We start from the raw sequence: 23,010 nt of genomic DNA, 5'->3' as shown, positions 1-23,010 counted from the left end.
TGTTTCCTGGTCCTGGGGAATCCACATGAGTTATAAAGTGTTAGGGCAGTGTTTCCTGGTCCTGGGGAATCCAGATGAGTTATAAAGTGTTAGGGCAGTGTTTCCTGGTCCTGGGGAAACCAGATGAGTTATAAAGTGTTAGGGCAGTGTTTCCTGGTCCTGGGGAATCCACATGAGTTATAAAGTGTTAGGGCAGTGTTTCCTGGTCCTGGGGAATCCAGATGAGTTATAAAGTGTTAGGGCAGTGTTTCCTGGTCCTGGGGAATCCAGATGAGTTATAAAGTGTTAGGGCAGTGTTTCCTGGTCCTGGGGAATCCACATGAGTTATAAAGTGTTATTGCAGTGTTTCCTGGTCCTGGGGAATCCAGATGAGTTATAAAGTGTTAGGGCAGTGTTTCTTGGTCCTGGGGAATCCAGATGAGTTATAACGTGTTAGAGCAGTGTTTCCTGGTCCTGGGGAATCCAGATGAGTTATAACGTGTTAGGGCAGTGTTTCCTGGTCCTGGGGAATCCAGATGAGTTATAAAGTGTTAGGGCAGTGTTTCCTGGTCCTGGGGAATCCACATGAGTTATAAAGTGTTAGGGCAGTGTTTCCTGGTCCTGGGGAATCCAGATGAGTTATAAAGTGTTAGGGCAGTGTTTCCTGGTCCTGGGGAATCCAGATGAGTTATAAAGTGTTAGGGCAGTGTTTCCTGGTCCTGGGGAAACCAGATGAGTTATAAAGTGTTAGGGCAGTGTTTCCTGGTCCTGGGGAATCCACATGAGTTATAAAGTGTTAGGGCAGTGTTTCCTGGTCCTGGGGAATCCAGATGAGTTATAAAGTGTTAGGGCAGTGTTTCCTGGTCCTGGGGAATCCACATGAGTTATAAAGTGTTAGGGCAGTGTTTCCTGGTCCTGGGGAATCCAGATGAGTTATAAAGTGTTAGGGCAGTGTTTCCTGGTCCTGGGGAATCCAGATGAGTTATAAAGTGTTAGGGCAGTGTTTCCTGGTCCTGGGGAATCCAGATGAGTTATAAAGTGTTAGGGCAGTGTTTCCTGGTCCTGGGGAATCCAGATGAGTTATAAAGTGTTAGGGCAGTGTTTCCTGGTCCTGGGGAATCCAGATGAGTTATAAAGTGTTAGGGCAGTGTTTCTTGGTCCTGGGGAATCCAGATTAGTTTTAACGTGTTAGAGCAGTGTTTCCTGGTCCTGGGGAATCCAGATGAGTTATAACGTGTTAGGGCAGTGTTTCCTGGTCCTGGGGAATCCAGATGAGTTATAAAGTGTTAGGGCAGTGTTTCCTGGTCCTGGGGAAACCAGATGAGTTATAAAGTGTTAGGGCAGTGTTTCCTGGTCCTGGGGAATCTAGATGAGTTATAAAGTGTTAGGGCAGTGTTTCTCAGTCCTGGCAACCTCTTTCTTCCCCTGTCTCTGTCTCTCTCTGTGTCTGTCTCTCTCTCTGTCTCTCTCTGTGTCTGTCTCTCTCTGTGTCTGTCTCTCTCTCTGTCTCTCTCTGTGTCTGTCTCTCTCTCTGTCTCTCTCTGTGTCTGTCTCTCTCTGTGTCTGTCTCTCTCTCTGTCTCTCTCTGTGTCTGTCTCTCTCTCTGTCTCTCTCTGTGTCTGTCTCTCTCTCTGTCTCTCTCTGTGTCTGTCTCTCTCTCTGTCTCTCTCTGTGTCTGTCTCTCTCTCTGTCTCTCTCTGTGTCTGTCTCTCTCTCTGTCTCTCTCTGTGTCTGTCTCTCTCTCTGTCTCTCTCTGTGTCTGTCTCTCTCTCTGTCTCTCTCTGTGTCTGTCTCTCTCTCTGTCTCTCTCTGTGTCTGTCTCTCTCTCTGTCTCTCTCTGTGTCTGTCTCTCTCTCTGTCTCTCTCTGTGTCTGTCTCTCTCTCTGTCTCTCTCTCTGTCTCTCTGTGTCTGTCTCTCTCTCTGTCTCTCTCTGTGTCTGTCTCTCTCTGTGTCTGTCTCTCTCTCTGTCTCTCTCTGTGTCTGTCTCTCTCTCTGTCTCTCTCTGTGTCTGTCTCTCTCTCTGTCTCTCTCAGGTTGTGAAGCTGAAACAGATAGAACACACTCTGAATGAGAAGCGTATTCTGACGGCTGTCAGCTTCCCTTTCCTGGTACAAGTAGAGTTCTCCTTCAAGGTACACACTCTCTCTGTGTGTGTGTATACCGAACATTAAGAACACCTTCCTAATATTGACTTGCACCCCTCCTCCCTTTCCCCCTCAGAACAGCCTCAATGTGTCGGGGTATAGACTCTACAAAGTGTTGAAAGCGTTCTACAGGGATGCTGGCCCATGTTGACTCCAATGCTTTCCACAGTTGGCAAGTCGGCTGGATGTCCTTTGGGTGGTGGACAATTCTTGATACACACGGGAAACTGTTGAGCGTGAAAAACCCAGCAGCGTTGCAGTTCTTGACACAACGGTGCACCCGTCACCTACTACCATACCTTACCCCCTACCATACCCACTACCTTACCCCCTACCATACCCACTACCATACCCACTACCTTACCCCCTACCATACCCACTACCATACCCCCTACCATACCCACTACCATAGCCCCTACCATACCCACTACCATACCCCCTACCATACCCCCTACCATACCCACTACCATAGCCCCTACCATACCCACTACCATACCCCCTACCATACCCCCTACCATACCCACTACCTTACCCCCTACCATACCCTCTACCATACCCACTACTGTACCCACTAATATACCCACTACCGTACCCCATAACCCCTACCATACACACTACTGTACCCCATTCAAAGACACTGAAAACTTTTGTCCTACCCATTCACCCTCTGAATGGTACACACACAATCCATGTCTCAAAGCTTAACACTTCATCTTTCACATGACTCCTCCCCTTCATCTTTCACATGACTCCTCCCCTTCATCTACACTGATTGAAGTGGATTTAACAGGTGACATCAATAAGGGATCATAGCTTTCACCTGGATTCACCTGCTTAGTCTCATGGAAAGACCAGGTGTTCCTAATGTTTTGTACACTCAGTGTACGTCTGTGTGTGTGTGTGTGTGTGTGTGTGTGTGTGTGTGTGTGTGTGTGTGTGTGTGTGTGTGTGTGTGTGTGTGTGTGTGTGTGTGTGTGTGTGTGTGTGTGTGTGAGTGTGAGTGTGTGTGTGTGTGTGTCAGTAACAGATCCTATCTGTTCTGCAGGACAACACTAACCTGTACATGGTGATGGAGTATGTACCTGGTGGAGAGATGTTCTCTCATCTACGACGAATCGGCAGGTTCAGGTACGTCTTCACAGCAGAGCTGAGCAGTCTGAAATCCCACTCAATGCTCACGGAGCAGTCTGGCACTCAACTCCTCGATCATAGAGCAGTCTGGCGCTCAACTCCTCGATCATAGAGCAGTCTGGCGCTCAACTCCTCGCTCACGGAGCGGTCTGACGCTCAACTCCTCGATCACAGAGCGGTCTGGCGCTCAACTACTCGATCACAGAGCAGTCTGGCGCTCAACTCCTCGATCATAGAGCAGTCTGGCGCTCAACTCCTCGCTCACGGAGCGGTCTGGCGCTCAACTCCTCGATCACAGAGCGGTCTGGCGCTCAACTCCTCAACTCCTCGATCACAGAGCAGTCTGGCGCTCAACTCCTCAACTCCTCGATCACAGAGCAGTCTGGCGCTCAACGTTCTTTCCCTCTCACACGACTACCACTCCAAATTCACTCCATTCATTTTGTTGTTTAAAAAGACAAACTCCTCATCTACGTTTGTGACTTTGTACCGTTTGGTTTTGAAGCAGGCTAATTGGGCTAGGCGTGTCTCAAGCGACCCACCTCGACAACATCAAATTACAGAAATTGTAATATTAAACTTTCATTAAAATTCAAGTGTCATACATCATTTAAAAGATAAACTTCTTGTTAATCCAGCCGCTGTGTCAGGCTTTACGGCGAAAGCACACCATGCGATTATCTGAGGACAGCGTCCCTCATACAAAAGCATTAAAAACATTTTCCAACCAAGCAGATGCATCGCGAAAGTCAGAAATAACGATATAACAGGGATCCTTGCAATCACAAGGGTCCCTGTTACATAACAAATGGTCCTTTTGTTCGATAAAGTCCTTCTTTTATATCCCCCAGAAAGTATGTTTATTTGATGCGTTTCATTCAATAATCCACCGGTTTCCCCTCGTTCAAAATGCATACAAAATTAATCCCAAATGTTACCAATAAACTTGGTCCAAATATGTCAAACAACGTTCCTAATCAAGCCTCAGGTACCCTAATATGTAAATAAACGATAAAATTTAAGACAGAAAATAGTATATTCAATAACGGAGATAAATAACCAAGTGCGCGCCCTCACCGGAGCGCGTCACAATCATTTTCCAACCAAGCAGATGCATCACGAAAGTCAGAAATAGCTATAAAATAAATCGCTTACCTTTGAAGATCTTCATCTTTTTGCTCAAATGTCCCAGTTACACAATGAATGGTCGTTTTGTTCTTCTTTATATCCCAAAAATGTCAGTTTATTTGGTGCGTTTGATTCAGAAATACACCTCTTCCAACTCGCCCAACATGCCTACAAAGGAATGTTAAAAGTAACCTGTAAACTTGGTCCAAACATTTCAAACAACGTTTCTAATCCAACCTCAGGTACCCTAATATGTAAATAATCAATCAAATTTAAGATGGAATAAACTGTTTCCAATACAGGAGAAAAACAACGAGGAGCTTGCTCTCATTCACGTGCACCAAAATACTAGAGTCCTTCTGAGTGACACTTAGAAAGAGTACCAATACTTCTTTATTTAAAAAAAAAAACATCTAACAATTTCTAAAGACTGTTGACATCTAGTGGAAGCCAGAGGAACTGCAATCTGGGTCCTAATAATTCGTCTTTCCCATAGAAAAGTATTGGAAAGTCGAATGACCTCAACAACAAAAAAATCCTGGATGGATTGTCCTCGGGTTTTCATGCCAAATCAGTTCTGTTATACTCACAGACATTATTTTAACAGTTTTAGAAAATGTTGAGTGTTTTCTATCCAATACTACATATGCATATCCTAGCTTCTGGGGCCTGAGTAACAGGCAGTTTACTTAGGGCACCTCAGTCATCCAAACATCCGAATACTGCCCCCTATCCCTAAAAAGCTAAGAAGCTTCAACATTTCAACAACCTGTCATATGCTATTGAACCAGGAACTAGCTGATGATATGCTGCTGATGTGTTAAAAACTAAAGTATTTTTCTCTCATTCATTGACGATCAGATACTTCAGTCGGTTCTGTTGTCTTCACATTTATCAGTTGATAGACAACTTAACACTGTTACACACTTAGACTCCTTTTTTTAACAATAGCCTAAATATACATCACCTGTATACATCTCCTGTAGACGTCTCCTGTAAACATCTCCTGTAGACATCTCCTGTAAACATCTCCTGTAGACATCTCCTGTAGACATCTCCTGTAGACATCTCCTGTAGACATCACCTGTAGACATCTCCTGTAAACATCACCTGTAGACATCTCCTGTAGACATCTCCTGTAAACATCTCCTGTAAACATCTCCTGTATACATCTCCTGTAAACAACTCCTGTAGACATCTCCTGTAAACATCTCCTGTGCTGCTGCATGGGTTCATTGGTTGTCTTACTGTCTGTTACACAGGCTGTGACCTATTTCTTGGTTGACTCATATCAACATCTGTGCATGTGTGGTAGGCTAAAGAAATACAACAGAATAGGCCTCATTAAAAGAGCAGTGATGATGGAAATGCTAAATGCTAAAGTGCTGGGCAGAGCAAATGACTAGAGCTGGTGGCTGAGAGGCGGACATTTTTAAATATGCTCCTCGCTCCAGTCAAATTACTCACGCTCCGCTCCTCGCTCCACTCCACTCACATCCTCTGCCACACACACACACTCTCTCTCTCTCTCTCTCACACACACACCCACACACACACACACACCCACACACACACACACACACACACACACACATATGCTACTGGATTGGGCTTGATTGTAGATTCTATCCAAATTCCATGTAAAATAATAAAATCAAGTTGATCCTCCTTTATTGTGTTCTACTGTATTCTATTTAGTTACTGTAGTACTGTCATCTATTCTACTGTATTCTATTTAGTTACTGTAGTACTGTCATCTATTCTACTGTATTCTATTTAGTTACTGTAGACTGTCATCTATTCTACTGTATTCTATGTAGTTACTGTAGTACTGTCATCTATTCTACTGTATTCTATTTAGTTACCGTAGTACTGCCATCTATTCTACTGTATTCTATTTAGTTACTGTAGTACTGCCATCTATTCTACTGTATTCTATTTAGTTACTGTAGTACTGTCATCTATTCTACTGTATTCTATTTAGTTACTGTAGTACTGTCATCTATTCTACTGTATTCTATTTAGTTACCGTAGTACTGCCATCTATTCTACTGTATTCTATTTAGTTACTGTAGTACTGCCATCTATTCTACTGTATTCTATTTAGTTACTGTAGTACTGTCATCTATTCTACTGTATTCTATTTAGTTACTGTAGTACTGTCATCTATTCTACTGTATTCTATTTAGTTACTGTAGTACTGCCATCTATTCTACTGTATTCTATTTAGTTACTGTAGTACTGCCATCTATTCTACTGTATTCTATTTAGTTACTGTAGTGCTGTCATCTATTCTACTGTATTCTATTTAGTTACTGTAGTACTGTCATCTATTCTACTGTATTCTATTTAGTTACTGTAGTACTGTCATCTATTCTACTGTATTCTATTTAGTTACTGTAGTACTGCCATCTATTCTACTGTATTCTATTTAGTTACTGTAGTGCTGTCATCTATTCTACTGTATTATATTTAGTTACTGTAGTGCTGCCATCTATTCTACGGTATTCTATTTAGTTACTGTAGTACTGCCATCTATTCTACGGTATTCTATTTAGTTACTGTAGTGCTGTCATCTATTCTACTGTATTCTATTTAGTTACTGTAGACTGTCATCTAATCTACTGTATTCTATTTAGTTACTGTAGTACTGCCATCTATTCTACGGTATTCTATTTAGTTACTGTAGTACTGCCATCTATTCTACTGTATTCTATTTAGTTACTGTAGTGCTGTCATCTATTCTACTGTATTATATTTAGTTACTGTAGTGCTGCCATCTATTCTACGGTATTCTATTTAGTTACTGTAGTACTGCCATCTATTCTACTGTATTCTATTTAGTTACTGTAGTGCTGTCATCTATTCTACTGTATTATATTTAGTTACCGTAGTGCTGCCATCTATTCTACGGTATTCTATTTAGTGACTGTAGTACTGCCATCTATTCTACGGTATTGTATTTAGTTACTGTAGTGCTGTCATCTATTCTACTGTATTCTATTTAGTTACTGTAGACTGTCATCTAATCTACTGTATTCTATTTAGTTACTGTAGTACTGCCATCTATTCTACTGTATTCTATTTAGTTACTGTAGTACTGTCATCTATTCTACTGTATTCTATTTAGTTACTGTAGTACTGTCATCTATTCTACGGTATTCTATTTAGTTACTGTAGTGCTGTCATCTATTCTACTGTATTCTATTTAGTTACTGTAGACTGTCATCTATTCTACTGTATTCTATTTAGTTACTGTAGTACTGTCATCTATTCTACGGTATTCTATGTAGTTACTGTAGTGCTGTCATCTATTCTACTGTATTCTATTTAGTTACTGTAGACTGTCATCTATTCTACTGTATTCTATTTAGTTACTGTAGTAGTGTCATATATTCTACTGTATTCTATGTAGTTACTGTAGTACTGTCATCTATTCTACGGTATTCTATTTAGTTACTGTAGTACTGTCATCTATTCTACGGTATTCTATTTAGTTACTGTAGTACTGTCATCTATTCTACGGTATTCTATTTAGTTACTGTAGTACTGTCATCTATTCTACGGTATTCTATTTAGTTACTGTAGTACTGTCATCTATTCTACGGTATTCTATTTAGTTACTGTAGTACTGTCATCTATTCTACTGTATTCTATGTAGTTACTGTACGACTGTCATCTATTATACTGTATTCTATTTAGTTACTGCAGTACTGTCATCTTTTCTACTGTATTCTATTTAGTTACTGTAGTGCTGTCATCTATTCTACTGTATTATATTTAGTTACTGTAGTGCTGTCATCTATTCTACTGTATTATATTTAGTTACTGTAGTGCTGTCATCTATTCTACTGTATTCTATTTAGTTACTATAGTACTGTCATCTATTCTACTGTATTCTATTTAGTGTCTGTAGTACTGTCATCTATTCTACTGTATTCTGTTTAGTTACCGTAGTACTGTCATCTATTCTACTGTATTCTGTTTAGTTACCGTAGTACTGTCATCTAATCTACTGTATTCTGTTTAGTTACTGTAGTACTGTCATCTATCCTACTGTATTCTATTTAGTTACTGTAGTATTGTCATCTAATCTACTGTATTCATTTTAGTTACTGTAGTGCTGTCATCTATTCTACTGTATTCTGTTTAGTTACTGTAGTACTGTCATCTAATCTACTGTATTCTGTTTAGTTACTGTAGTGCTGTCATCTATTCTACTGTATTCTATTTAGTTACTGTAGTACTGTCATCTAATCTACTGTATTCTATTTAGTTACTGTAGTACTGTCATCTATTCTACTGTTATCTTCTCTGCTTAGTTGCTTATTCATCTCTCTCTCTCTGTCCCTCTCTGTCTCTCTCTCTCTTCCTTTTTCTCTCTCTCTTGCTCTCTCTCTCTCTTCCTTCCCCTCTCTCTCTCTCTCTCTCTCTCTCTCTCTTCCTTCCTCTCTCTCTCTCTCTCTCTCTCTCTTCCTTCCTCTCTCTCTCTCATGTAGTGAGCCTCATGCTCGGTTCTACGCGGCTCAGATCGTTCTGACCTTTGAGTACCTCCACGCCCTGGACCTCATCTACCGAGACCTGAAACCGGAGAACCTTCTCATAGACCAGCAGGGCTACATACAGGTGACATAGCATGACATAGAGCTACATACAGACGACATAGGAATGATCTAGAGCTTCATACAGGTGACATAGGATGATCTAGAGCTTCATACAGGTGACATAGGATGATCTAGAGCTACATACAGATGACATAGGATGATCTAGAGCTTCATACAGGTGACATAGGATGACATAGAGCTACATACAGGTGACATAGGATGACGTAAAGCAACATACAGGTCATTTAACCTGATGTAGGGTTAGAAACAGGTAACATAAACCAACATAAGGTTATGTACGGGCTACACACATTAGGTTGTAATATTTTCATTGAGGATGTTATAGACGGGACAAAACCGAGGCGGGGAATCAAAGGATTGTTGACAACATGTAAACTATATTTCCTCTCCAAGTCTTTATTGAAAAAAGACAAATGTGCACAATAAGCACTTGTTGTTTCTCAAATACACTGCATTCAGAAGGTATTCAGACCCTTTGACTTTTCCAAAATGTAGTTACGTTACAGCCCTATTCTAAAATGAATTAAATGTTTTTTTCCTTCATCAATCTCCACACAATACCCCATAATGACAAAGCAAAACTGGTTTAGAGTACAAAAAAAAAAAACGTTAATATCACATTTACATAAGTATTCAGACCCTTTACTCAGTACTTTGTTGAAGCTCCTTTGGCAGTGATCACAGCCTTGAGTCTTCTTGGGTATGATGCTACAAGCTTGGCACACCTGTATTTGGGGAGTTTCTCCCATTCCTCTCTGCAGATCCTCTCAAGCTCTTGTCAGGTTGAACGCTATTTTCAGGTTTCTCCGGAGATGTTCGATCGTGTTCAAGTTCGGGCTCTGGCTGGATCACTCAAGGACATTCAGAGACTTGTCTCGAAGCCACTCCTGCGTTGTCTTGGCTGTGTGCTTAGGGTCGTTGTCCTGTTGGAAGGTGAACCTTCGCCCCAGTCTGAGGTCCTGAGCGCTCTAGAGCAGGTTTTCATCAAGGATCTGTCTGTGCTCTGTTCATCTTTCCCTCAATCCTGACTAGTCTCCCAGTCCCTGCCGCTGAAAAACATCCCCACAGCATGATGCTGCCACCACCATGCTTCACTGTAGGGATAGTGCCAGGTTTCCTCCAGATGTGACGCTTGGCATTCAAGCCAAATAGTTCAATCTTGGTTTCATCAGACCAGAGAATCTTGTTTCTCATTTAGGTGCCTTAGGTGCCATTTAGGTTCCTTTCTGGGAAACCTCCTAGCGGGCTGTCATGTGCCTTTTACTGAGGGGTGACACCGCATTCTGCAGCGATACGACATCCCATCTGGTTTGCGCTTAGTGGGACTATCTTTTGTTTTTCAACAGGACAATGACCCAAAAACACACCTCCAGGATGTGAAAGGGCTATTTGACCAAGAAGGAGAGTGATGGAGTGCTGTATCAGATGACCTGGATGACCACAATCACCCGACCTCGACCCAGTTGAGATGGTTTGGGATGAGTTGGAACGCAAAGTGGATGAAAAGCAGCCAACAAACGCTCAGCATATGTGGAAACTCCTTTAAAACTGTTGGAAAAGCATTCCTTGTGAAGCTGGTTGAGAGAATGCCAAGAGTGTGCAAAGCTATCATCAAGGCAAAGGGTGGCAACTTTGAAGAATCTAAAATATATTTTGATTTGTTTAACACTTTTTTTGGTAACTACATGATTCCATTTGTGTTATTTCATAGTTTTAATGTCTTCACTATTATTCTACAATGTATAAAAGACTACACATTCTTGAATGAGGTGGTGTGTCCAGACGTTTGACTGGTATTGTATGTAAATACTGTCTGTAAATAAGGTTTTCTTTTTTTATAAATTTACAAAAATGTCTAAACCTTTTCACTTTGTCACTATGGGCTATTGTGTAGAGATTGACGAGGAACCTTTTTATTTAATCCATTTTATAAAAAGGTCAAGGGATCTGAATACTTTCCCTGTATAGTACATCGTTACAGTTGTTGGTTAGCTAGCTAGCGGATTTGAGCCATATTAGTGTAACGGATGTGAAACGGCTAGCTTAGTTAGCGGTGCGCGCTAAATAGCGTTTCAATCGGTGACGTCACTTGCTCTGAGACCTTGAAGTAGTGGTTCCCCTTGTGCTCTGCAAGGGCCGCGGCTTTTGTGGAGCGATGGGTAACGATGCTTCGTGGGTGACTATTGTTGATGTGTGCAGAGGGTCCCTGGTTCGCGCCCGGGTATGGGCGAGGGGACGGTCTAAAGTTACATTAGCATAGACGTGACGAGCGAAAACACCTCAAAACAAGACATGGTATCAATAACAAGATAAAACTAGTTGAAACTAACCACCTACTGACCACCTACTAACCACCTACTGACCACCTACTAACAACCTACTGACCACCTACTAACCACCTACTGACCACTTACTGACCACCTACTGACCGCCTACTAACCACCTACTGACCACCTACTAACCACCTACTAACCACCTACTGACCACCTACTAACCACCTACTGACCACCTACTGACCGCCTACTGACCACCTACTAACCACCCACTAACCGCCTACTAACCACCTACTAACCACCTACTGACCACCTACTAACCACCTACTGACCACCTACTGACCACCTACTAACCACCCACTAACCACCCACTGACCACCTACTAACCACCTACTGACCACCTACTAACCACCTACTAACCACCTACTAACCACCTACTGACCACTTACTAACCACCTACTAACCACCTACTGACCACCTACTAACCACCTACTGACCACTTACTAACCACCTACTAACCACCTACTGACCCACCTACTAACCACCTACTGACCACCTACTGACCACCTACTGACCACCTACTAACCACCTACTGACCACCTACTAACCACCTACTGACCACCTACTGACCACCAACTGACCGCCTACTGACCACCTACTGACCACCTACTAACCACCTACTGACCACCTACTGACCACCCACTGACCACCTACTGACCACCTACTGACCACTTACTGACCGCCTACTGACCACCTACTGACCACCTACTGACCACTTACTGACCGCCTACTGACCACCTACTAACCACCTACTGACCACCTACTGACCACCTACTGACCACTTACTGACCGCCTACTGACCACCTACTAACCACCTACTGACCACCTACTGACCACCCACTGACCACCTACTAACCACCTACTGACCACCTACTGTTCCCCACACGGCAGCTTCTTGTCATTGTTGCTTTCTGGCCGTTCAGAATCACAACAACACAAGGCCTTCTGCCCCATCAACGCCCGCGCATCGGTTTTCTGTGCTGTTGTCAGACGTCTATGGTGTGATCCCCTTCCTGTGTTTGCTAGCGTTGCCTTTCGAGGGAGATGCGGCCCAGGGGCAGTTCTTGTAGAACTGCAGAAAAAAAGCCTTTATTTACATGTTGCTTATGAGTGAATTTCACACTACTTTTGGATTATAATTAGGATTTTATATGAATTTCCTGCTTAATGTAATGTTTGTGTCATCATCGCAAATCAACTGCATTATACTTTTAAAAAACACTTCAGCTTCAACCAGTAAAATGGCTCGTTGGCTAGCTTTTGCTACAGCCTATATCAATGAGTGTTAGCATTCTAGCTAATAACTGCTGCATCCAAAACAGTTATTTAGTATAGATCATGACCAAATATGATCTTAGTGACTGTTCAAGCAAGAATCAAAACATCATTGTAAGCATATGAGAACCCCCAAAAAGTGAATTTGTTAAGAAGTAATATAAACTTAAATCCAAGCTATGGGCGCAGATGGCGAAGGCGCAGATAATGGGCGCAGATGGCGAAGGCTTTCTCACTGCCGCCAAGAGTTTTGCGCGTCTTTGCGTGACGTCAGTGTGTCGTACTGGAAAGGGTTCTATTACATGCGCTTATTGTATATGTCTGTGTACCAGGCTCTACAACAGTGGTTTATAGTGCAGTCTCTGCTTCCCCCTAGTGGGGAACAGTGGTACTGCAAATTCCTCTGTAGCTACTATTTAACTACTGCGTCTTTACAACTAAATATTTCCCTCCTCCTGTCTCTCTCTCTCTCAATTCAATTCAAAGGGCTTTATTGGCATGGGAAACATATGGTAACATTGCCAAAGCAAGTAAAATAGATAATAAACAAAAGTTAAATAAGCAATCAAAGATTAACAGAAAACATTACACTCACAGAATAGAGACATTTCAAATGTCATTATGGCTATGTACAGTGTTTATAACAATGTGCAAATTAATATGGGTTGTATTTTCAATGGTCTCTCTCTCTCTCTCTCTCTCTCTCTCTCTCTCTCTCTCAGGTGACAGATTTTGGTTTTGCTAAGCGTGTGAAAGGTCGAACCTGGACACTGTGTGGAACCCCAGAGTACCTGGCCCCAGAGATCATCCTCAGCAAGGTGAGCCGCAATGGAGGCCCAGTGGCTTGGCACTGAATGGGATTCTGTGCAACTACTTTACTGGTATCAAAATGGAGGAGGCAGCTGTCCCTGAGGCATTACTTCACTACAGACCTCAGTTTTTGTTTTGTTTTTACCTTTATTTAACCAGGCAAGTCAGTTAAGAACAAATTCTATTTTCAATGATGGCCTAGGAACAGTGGGTTAACTGCCTGTTCAGGGGCAGAACGACAGATTTGTACCTTGTCAGCTCGGGGATTTGAACTTGCAACCTTTCGGTTACTAGTTACTTTCTCTCTCTACCTCCAAACCTCAATGTAACACTCAACATGTTAAATCTCCTCTCTCCCTCTTTACCTCCCTCCCTCCTTCCCCCCTCCATCCATTCTCCCTCTCCCACTCCCCTCATTCCCCCCCTTCTCCCCCTCCCCCTCCTCCCCCTCCCCTTCCCCTCCCTGCCCCCTCCCCCCCCCCCCCCCCCCCCCCCCCCCCCCCCTCCACTCCACTCCCTCCCCCTCCCCTCCTCCCTCTCTCTCCCTCTCCAGGGGTATAACAAAGCGGTAGACTGGTGGGCGTTGGGTGTGTTGGTCTATGAGATGGCAGCCGGTTATCCTCCCTTCTTCGCTGACCAGCCCATACAAATTTACGAAAAGATTGTCTCTGGGAAGGTGAGCTGGGCCAGTGTAACAGACATCAGTATGTGAGATCACTCCATAACTAGCTTCAAATGTTGCCAATGGAGCTATCGAATAGGATGCTTTTCTATAGCACAACTGGGTGGCGCGTTGTTAAGGAGAGGGGTCACGTGTGTTAGCGAGGCTGAGGGCTCTGGGTTTGGGATAGTTTACCCGGAGTTGTAGTCACAGAGGGGAAAAGCTAAACTAGCATAGGTTTCACTAGGTTGTGTTGCAAGTGGCACCTTTCCCTTTACAAACTACTTTTGACCAGGGCCATATCACCCGTTTCCCTGTATGAACTACTTTTGACCAGGGCCATATCACTCGTTTCCCTGTGGGAACTACTTTTGACCAGGGCCACATCATCTGTTTCCCTGTATGAATACTTTTGACCAGGGCCATATCATCTGTTTCCCTGTATGAATACTTTTGACCAGGGCCATATCACCCGTTTCCCCGTGTGAACTACTTTTGACCAGGGCCATATCACCCGTTTCCCTGTGGGAACTACTTTTGACCAGGGCCATATCACCCGTTTCCCTTTATGAATACTCTTGACCAGGACCATATCACCCGTTTCCCTTTACGAACTACTTTTGACCAGGGCCATATCACCCGTTTCCCTTTACGAACTACTTTTGACCAGGGCCATATCACCCGTTTCCCTGTGTGAACTACTTTTGACCAGGGCCATATCACCCGTTTCCCTGTGTGAACTACTCTTGACCAGGGCCATATCACCCGTTTCCCTGTATGAATACTCTTGACCAGGGCCATATCACCCATTTCCCTGTGGGAACTACTTTTGACCAGGGCCATTTCACCCGTTTCCCTTTACGAACTACTTTTAACCAGGGCCATATCACCCGTTTCCCCGTGTGAACTACTTTTGACCAGGGCCATATCACCCGTTTCCCTGTGTGAACTACTCTTGACCAGGGCCATATCACCCGTTTCCCTGTATGAATACTCTTGACCAGGGCCATATCACCCATTTCCCTGTGGGAACTACTTTTGACCAGGGCCATTTCACCCGTTTCCCTTTACGAACTACTTTTAACCAGGGCCATATCACCCGTTTCCCCGTGTGAACTACTTTTGACCAGGGCCATATCACCCGTTTCCCTGTGTGAACTACTCTTGACCAGGGCCATATCACCCGTTTCCCTGTGGGAACTACTTTTGGCCAGGGCCATATCACCCGTTTCCCTGTATTAACTACTTTTGACCAGGGCCATATCACCCGTTTCCCTGTGGGAACTACTTTTGACCAGGGCCATATCACCCGTTTCCCTTTATGAATACTCTTGACCAGGGCCATATCACACGTTTCCCTGTATGAACTACTTTTGACCAGGGCCATATCACCCGTTTCCCTGTGGGAACTACTTTTGACCAGGGCCATATCACCCGTTTCCATTTATGAATACTCTTGACCAGGGCCATATCACCCGTTTCCCTGTGGGAACTACTTTTGACCAGGGCCATATCACCCGTTTCCCTTTATGAACTACTTTTGACCAGGGCCATATCACCCGTTTCCCTGTATGAACTACTTTTGACCAGGGCCATATCACCCGTTTCCCTGTATGAACTACTTTTGACCAGGGCCATATCACCCGTTTCCCTGTATGAACTACTTTTGACCAGGGCCATATCACCCGTTTCCCTGTGTGAACTACTTTTGACCAGGGCCATATCACCCGTTTCCCTGTGGGAACTACTTTTGACCAGGGCCACATCACCCGTTTCCCTGTGGGAACTACTTTTGACCAGGGCCACATCACCCGTTTCCCTGTGGGAACTACTTTTGACCAGGGCCATATCACCCGTTTCCCTTTACGAACTACTTTTGACCAGGGCCATATCACCCGTTTCCCTTTACGAACTACTTTTGACCAGGGCCATTGGCATGACATTGCTGAGCTGAGATCATAGCTAGCTAACTTTGTGTGTAATACTTTGCGCTATTGAAACATACATGCAACTATAATATATCGACTATAATCACAGCATTATTTCAGAAACACAACTCGAGTTGCATTCCAAATGTCCCAGTCAGGAACAAAGTGTGTTGCGTGGAGTGATGACACAGCCGTCAGAGAAGGTCGGGTCACACAGGGAGAGGATCTGTTCACACCTCTTCTATAGAGACGCTGAGTGTCTCCTAAAAGTGACCCCGTTTGCATCCCTGGGTAGTCTCTCTTTGGACTCAGTGCTTCAGTGTTCTGACACTCCTAGGATGGATCCCTATGGGTCCCTGTTCAAATGTAGTGCACTATTTAGGGCATAGGATACCATTTGGGACTTCTACCTACACTATATATATATATATATATATATAGTTGAAGTCATTTTTCAACCACTCCACAAATGTATTTTTAACAAACTATAGTTTTGGCGGTTAGGACATCTACTTTCTACTTCGTGCATGACACAAGTCATCTTTCCAACAATTGGTTACAGACAGATTATTTCACTTATAATTCACTGTATCACAATTCCAGTGGGTCAGAAGTTTACAAACACTAAGCTTTAAACAGCTTGGAACATTCCAGGAAAATTATGTCATGACTTTAGAAGCCTCTGATAGGCTAATTGACATACATTGAGTCAATTGGAGGTGTACCTGTGGATGTATTTCAAGGCCTACTTTCAAACTCAGTGCCTCTTTGCTTGACATCATGGAAAAATCAAAAGAAATTAGCCAAGACCTCAGAAAAAAAATTGTAGACCTCCACAAGTCTGGTTCATCCTTGGGAGCAATTTCCAAACACCTGAAGGTACCACATTCACCTGTACAAACATTAGTACGCAGGTATAAACACCATGGGACCACGCAGCCGTCATACTGCTCAGGAAGGAGACACGTTCTGTCTCCTAGAGATGAATGTACTTTGGTGCAAAAAGTGCAAATCAATACCGGAACAACAGCAAAGGACCTTGTGAAGATGCTGAAGGAAACAGGTACAACAGTATCTATATCCACAGTAAAACGAGTCCTACATCGACATAACCTGAAAGGCCGCTAAGCAAAGAAGAAGCCACTGCTCCAAAACTGCCATAAAAAAGCCAGACTATGGTTTGCAACAGCACATGGGGACAAAGATTGTACTTTTTGGAGAAATGTCCTCTGGTCTGATGAAACAAAAATAGAACTGTTTGGCCATAATGACCATCATTATGTTTGGAAGAAAAAGGGGGAGCCGAAGAACACCATCCCAACCGTGAAGCACGGGGGTGGCAGCATCATGTTGTGGGTGTGCTTTTCTGCTGCAGGAGGGACTGGTGCACTTCACAAAATAGATGGCATCATGAGGCAGGAAAATGATATGGATATAGTGAAGCAACATCTCAAGACTTATTTCAGGAAGTTAAAGCTTGGTCGCAAATGGACAATGACCCCAAGCATACTTCCAAAGTTGTGGCAAAATGGCCGAAGGAAAACAAAGACAAGATATTGGAGTGGCTATCACAAAGCCCTGACCTCAATCCCGTAGAAAATGTGTGGGCAGAACTGCAAAACCGTGCGAGAGCAAGGAGGCTTACAAACCTGACTCAGTTACACCAGCTCTGTCAGGAGGAAGGGGCCAAAATTCACCCATCTTATTGTGGGAAGCTTGTGGAAGGCTACCTGAAACGTTTGACCCAAGTTAAACAATTTAAAGACATATATATATATTTCTATATGCGCTACCGTTCAAGAGTTTGGGGTCACTTGGAAATATCTTCTTTCTTTTTTTGTCGAAAGAAAAGCACATTTGTTGTTCATTAAAATAACATCAAATTCATCAGAAATTATATATATATATATATACACTGCTCAAAAAATAAAGGGAACACTAAAATAACACATCCTAGATCTGAATGAATTAAATATTCTTATTAAATACTTTTTTATTTACATAGTTGAATGTGCTGACAACAAAATCACACAAAAATTATCAATGGAAATCAAATTTATCAACCCATGGAGGTCTGGATTGGAGTCACACTCAAAATTAAAGTGGAAAACCACACTACAGGCTGATCCAACTTTGATGTAATGTCCTTAAAACAAGTCAAAATGAGGCTCAGTAATGTGTGTGGCCTCCACGTGCCTGAATGACCTCCCTACAACGCCTGGGCATGCCCCTGATGAGGTGGCGGATGGTCTCCTGAGGGATCTCCTCCCAGACCTGGACTAAAGCATCCTCCAACTCCTGGACAGTCTGTGGTGCAACGTGGCGTTGGTGGATGGAGCGAGACATGATGTCCCAGATGTGCTCAATTGGATTCAGGTCTGGGGAATGGGCGGGCCAGTCCATAGCATTAATGCCTTCCTCTTGCAGGAACTGCTGACACACTCCAGCCTCATGAGGTCTAGCATTGTCTTGCATTAGGAGGAACCCAGGGCCAACCGCACCAGCATATGGTCTCACAGGGGGTCTGAGGATCTCATCTCGGTACCTAATGGCAGTCAGGCTACCTCTGGCGAGCACATGGAGGGCTGTGCGGCCCCCCAAAGAAATGCCACCCCACACCATGACTGACCCACCGCCAAACCGGTCATGCTGGAGGATGTTGCAGGCAGCAGAACGTTCTCCATGGCGTCTCCAGACTCTGTCACATGTGCTCAGTGTGAACCTGCTTTCATCTGTGAAGCGCACAGGGCGCCAGTGGCGAATTTGCCAATCTTGGTGTTCTCTGACAAATGCCCAACGTCCTGCACGGTGTTGGGCTGTAAGCACAACCCCCACCTGTGGATGTCGGGCCCTCATACCACCCTCATGGAGCCCTCATACCACCCTCGTTTGAGCAGACACATGCACATTTGTGCCTGCTGGAGGTCATTTTGCAGGGCTCTGGCAGTGCTCCTCCTGCTCCTCCTTGCACAAAGGCGGAGGTAGCGGTCCTGCTGCTGGGTTGTTGCCCTCCTACGGCCTCCTCCACGTCTCCTGATGTACTGGCCTGTCTCCTGGTAGCGCCTCCATGCTCTGGACACTACGCTGACAGACACAGCAAACCTTCTTGCCACAGCTCGCATTGATGTGCCATCCTGGATGAGCGGCACTACCGGATCAAATTGTGTGGGTTGTAGACTCCGTCTCATGCTACCACTAGAGTGAAAACACCGCCAGCTTTCAAAAGTGACCAAAACATCAGCCAGGAAGCATAGGAACTGAGAAGTGGTCTGTGGTCACCACCTGCAGAACCACTCCTTTATTGGGGGTGTCTTGCTAATTGCCTATAATTTCCACTTGTTGTCTATTCCATTTGCACAACAGCATGTGACATTTATTGTCAATCAGTGTTGCTTCCTAAGTGGACAGTTTGATTTCACAGAAGTGTGATTGACTTGGAGTTGTGTTGTTTAAGTGTTCCCTTTATTTTTTTGAGCAGTGTATATATACACAGTTGAAGTCAGAAGTTTACATACACCTTAGCGAAATATGTCTAAGTGACCCCAAATGGGGTCTCAGTGACCCCAAATGAATGGACAATAAATTAGCTTTTGTTTCAAAAACAAGAACATGTCTAAGTGACCCCACACTGTTGAACGGTAGTGTGTATATATATATATATTTGTGCCTGTCTAGTAATTTTAGATCAGCACTGAGATGAGAACCTGGTTTGCCTCTTCCTTCTAAAATCTCTCCACCCTCCCTCTTCTCCTCCCCTCTCCTCCTCCCTCCTCTCCTCCCCCATCTTCTCCTCTCCACACCCCCTCACCCCTCCTCTCCTCCCCCTCTCCTTCTCTACTCTCCCACACTACCACTCCCCTTCCCCTCCTACTCTATTCCCCCTCTCCTCTCCTCCCCCATCTCCTTCTCTACTCTCCCACACCACCACTCCTCCTCCCCCTCTCCTCTCCTCCCCCATCTCCTTCTCTACTCTCCCACACCACCACTCCTCCTCCCCCTCTCCTCTCCTCCCCCCACACCACCACTCCTCCTCCCCCTCTCCTCTCCTCCCCCCACACCACCACCACTCCTCCTCCCCCTCTCCTCTCCTCCCCATCTCCTTCTCTACTCTCCCACATCACCACTCCTCCTCCCCCTCTCCTCTCCTCTCCTCCCCCCACACCACCACTCCTCCCGCCCTCTCCTCTCCTCCCCCATCTCCTTCTCTCCTCTCCCACACCACCACCCCTCCTCCCCCTCTCCTCCCCCTCTCCTCTCCTCCCCCCACACCACCACTCCTCCTCCCTCTCTCCTCCCCCAGGTGCGTTTCCCCTCCCACTTCAGCTCTGACCTGAAGGATCTGTTGAGGAATCTACTACAGGTGGACCTGACCAAGCGCTATGGCAACCTGAAGAACGGCGTCAACGACATCAAGGGACACAAGTGGTTCGCCACCACAGATTGGATCGCCGTATACCAGAGAAAGGTGAGAGGTGGGGTCTAACTGATATGTAGGGTACAGTATATCAGATAAAGGTGAGGGGTCTAACTGATATGTAGGGTACAGTATACCAGATAAAGGTGAGAGGTGGGGTCTAACTGATATGTAGGGTACAGTATACCAGATAAAGGTGAGAGGTGGGGTCTAACTGATATGTAGGGTACAGTATACCAGATAAAGGTGAGAGGTCTAACTGATATGTAGGGTACAGTATACCAGATAAAGGTGAGAGGTGGGGTCTAACTGATATGTAGGGTACAGTATACCAGATAAAGGTGAGAGGTGGGGTCTAACTGATATGTAGGGTACAGTATACCAGATAAAGGTGAGAGGTCTAACTGATATGTAGGGTACAGTATACCAGATAAAGGTGAGAGGTCTATCTGATATGTAGGGTACAGTATCCCAGATAAAGGTGAGGGGTCTAACTGATATGTAGGGTACAGTATACCAGATAAAGGTGAGGGGTCTAACTGATATGTAGGGTACAGTATCCCAGATAAAGGTGAGAGGTGAGAGGTCTAACTGATATGTAGGGTACAGTATACCAGATAAAGGTGAGAGGTGAGGGGTCTAACTGATATGTAGGGTCCAGTATACCAGATAAAGGTGAGAGGTCTAACTGATATGTAGGGTACAGTATACCAGATAAAGGTGAGAGGTCTAACTGATATGTAGGGTACAGTATACCAGATAAAGGTGAGAGGTGGTGTCTAACTGATATGTAGGGTACAGTATACCAGATAAAGGTGAGAGGTGAGAGGTCTAACTGATATGTAGGGTACAGTATACCAGATAAAGGTGAGAGGTGAGGGGTCTAACTGATATGTAGGGTACAGTATACCAGATAAAGGTGAGAGGTCTAACTGATATGTAGGGTACAGTATCCCAGATAAAGGTGAGGGGTCTAACTGATATGTAGGGTACAGTATACCAGATAAAGGTGAGAGGTCTATCTGATATGTAGGGTACAGTATCCCAGATAAAGGTGAGGGACACCTGTACATAGCCCACCTATAATTTAGCCCAAACAACTACCTCTTTCCCAACTGTATTTAATTTTTATTTATTTATTTATTTTGCTCCTTTGCACCCCATTATTTTTATTTCTACTTTGCACATTCTTCCATTGCAAAACTACCATTCCAGTATTTTACTTGCTATATTGTATTTACTTTGCCATCATGGCCTTTTTTGCCTTTACCTCCCTTCTCACCTCATTTGCTCACATTGTATATAGACTTGTTTATACTGCATTATTGACTGTATGTTTGTTTTTACTCCATGTGTAACTCTGTGTCGTTTTATCTGTCGAACTGCTTTGCTTTATCTTGGCCAGGTCGCAATTGTAAATGAGAACTTGTTCTCAACTTGCCTACCTGGTTAAATAAAGGTAAATAAATAAATAAATAAATAAATATGTAGGGTACAGTATACCAGATAAAGGTGAGGGGTCTAACTGATATGTAGGGTACAGTATCCCAGATAAAGGTGAGGGGTCTAACTGATATGTAGGGTACAGTATACCAGATAAAGGTGAGAGGTGGGGTCTAACTGATATGTAGGGTACAGTATACCAGATAAAGGTGAGAGGTCTAACTGATATGTAGGGTACAGTATACCAGATAAAGGTGAGAGGTGAGGGGTCTAACTGATATGTAGGGTACAGTATCCCAGAGAAAGGTGAGAGGTGGGGTCTAACTGATATGTAGGGTACAGTATACCAGATAAAGGTGAGAGGTGAGGGGTCTAACTGATATGTAGGGTACAGTATACCAGATAAAGGTGAGAGGTGAGAGGTCTAACTGATATGTAGGGTACAGTATACCAGAGAAAGGTGAGAGGTGAGAGGTCTAACTGATATGTAGGGTACAGTATACCAGAGAAAGGTGAGAGGTGAGAGGTCTAACTGATATGTAGGGTACAGTATACCAGATAAAGGTGAGAGGTCTAACTGATATGTAGGGTACAGTATACCAGAGAAAGGTGAGAGGTGAGAGGTCTAACTGATATGTAGGGTACAGTATACCAGATAAAGGTGAGAGGTCTAACTGATATGTAGGGTACAGTATACCAGAGAAAGGTGAGAGGTGAGAGGTCTAACTGATATGACATCTCCTGGTTTCAACGATGTTTCTAGAGACAATATCTCTCTCTTCATCACTCAATACCTAGGTTTACCTCCACTGTATTCACATCCTACCATACATTTGTCTGTACATTATACCTTGATGCTATTTTATCGCCCCCAGAAACCTCCTTTTACTCTATGTTCCAGACGTTCTAGACGACCAATTCTCATAGCTTTTAGCCGTACCCTTATTCTACTCCTCCTATGTTCCTCTGGCGATGTAGAGGTGAATCCAGGCCCTGCAGTGCCTAGCTCCACTCCTATTCCCCAGGCGCTCTCTTTTGACGACTTCTGTAACCGTAATAGCCTTGGTTTCATGCATGTTAACATTAGAAGCCTCCTCCCTAAGTTTGTTCTATTCACTGCTTTAGCACACTCTGCCAA

At 44.1% G+C, this 23,010-nt stretch overlaps 1 protein-coding gene across 1 annotated transcript in view; it reads left to right on the top strand.

Moving 5' to 3' along the window:
- The window catches only part of LOC109886804 (cAMP-dependent protein kinase catalytic subunit alpha), a 39,309-nt gene that overhangs the window by 7,422 nt on the left and 8,877 nt on the right, over positions 1-23,010 (top strand). The window contains exons 4-9 of the mRNA XM_031811327.1: positions 2,014-2,112; positions 3,170-3,252; positions 8,883-9,009; positions 13,339-13,434; positions 13,980-14,102; positions 20,316-20,480. Coding sequence (XP_031667187.1) covers positions 2,014-2,112; positions 3,170-3,252; positions 8,883-9,009; positions 13,339-13,434; positions 13,980-14,102; positions 20,316-20,480 — 693 coding nt within the window. The remainder of the gene's footprint in view (positions 1-2,013; positions 2,113-3,169; positions 3,253-8,882; positions 9,010-13,338; positions 13,435-13,979; positions 14,103-20,315; positions 20,481-23,010) is intronic.

This window comes from Oncorhynchus kisutch, unplaced genomic scaffold (assembly GCF_002021735.2).
Source record: "Oncorhynchus kisutch isolate 150728-3 unplaced genomic scaffold, Okis_V2 Okis01b-Okis20b_hom, whole genome shotgun sequence".
NCBI classification, from domain to species: domain Eukaryota; kingdom Metazoa; phylum Chordata; class Actinopteri; order Salmoniformes; family Salmonidae; genus Oncorhynchus; species Oncorhynchus kisutch.
Note: the sequence above shows the minus strand (reverse complement) of the source record. Positions and strands in the feature narration are given on the sequence as shown.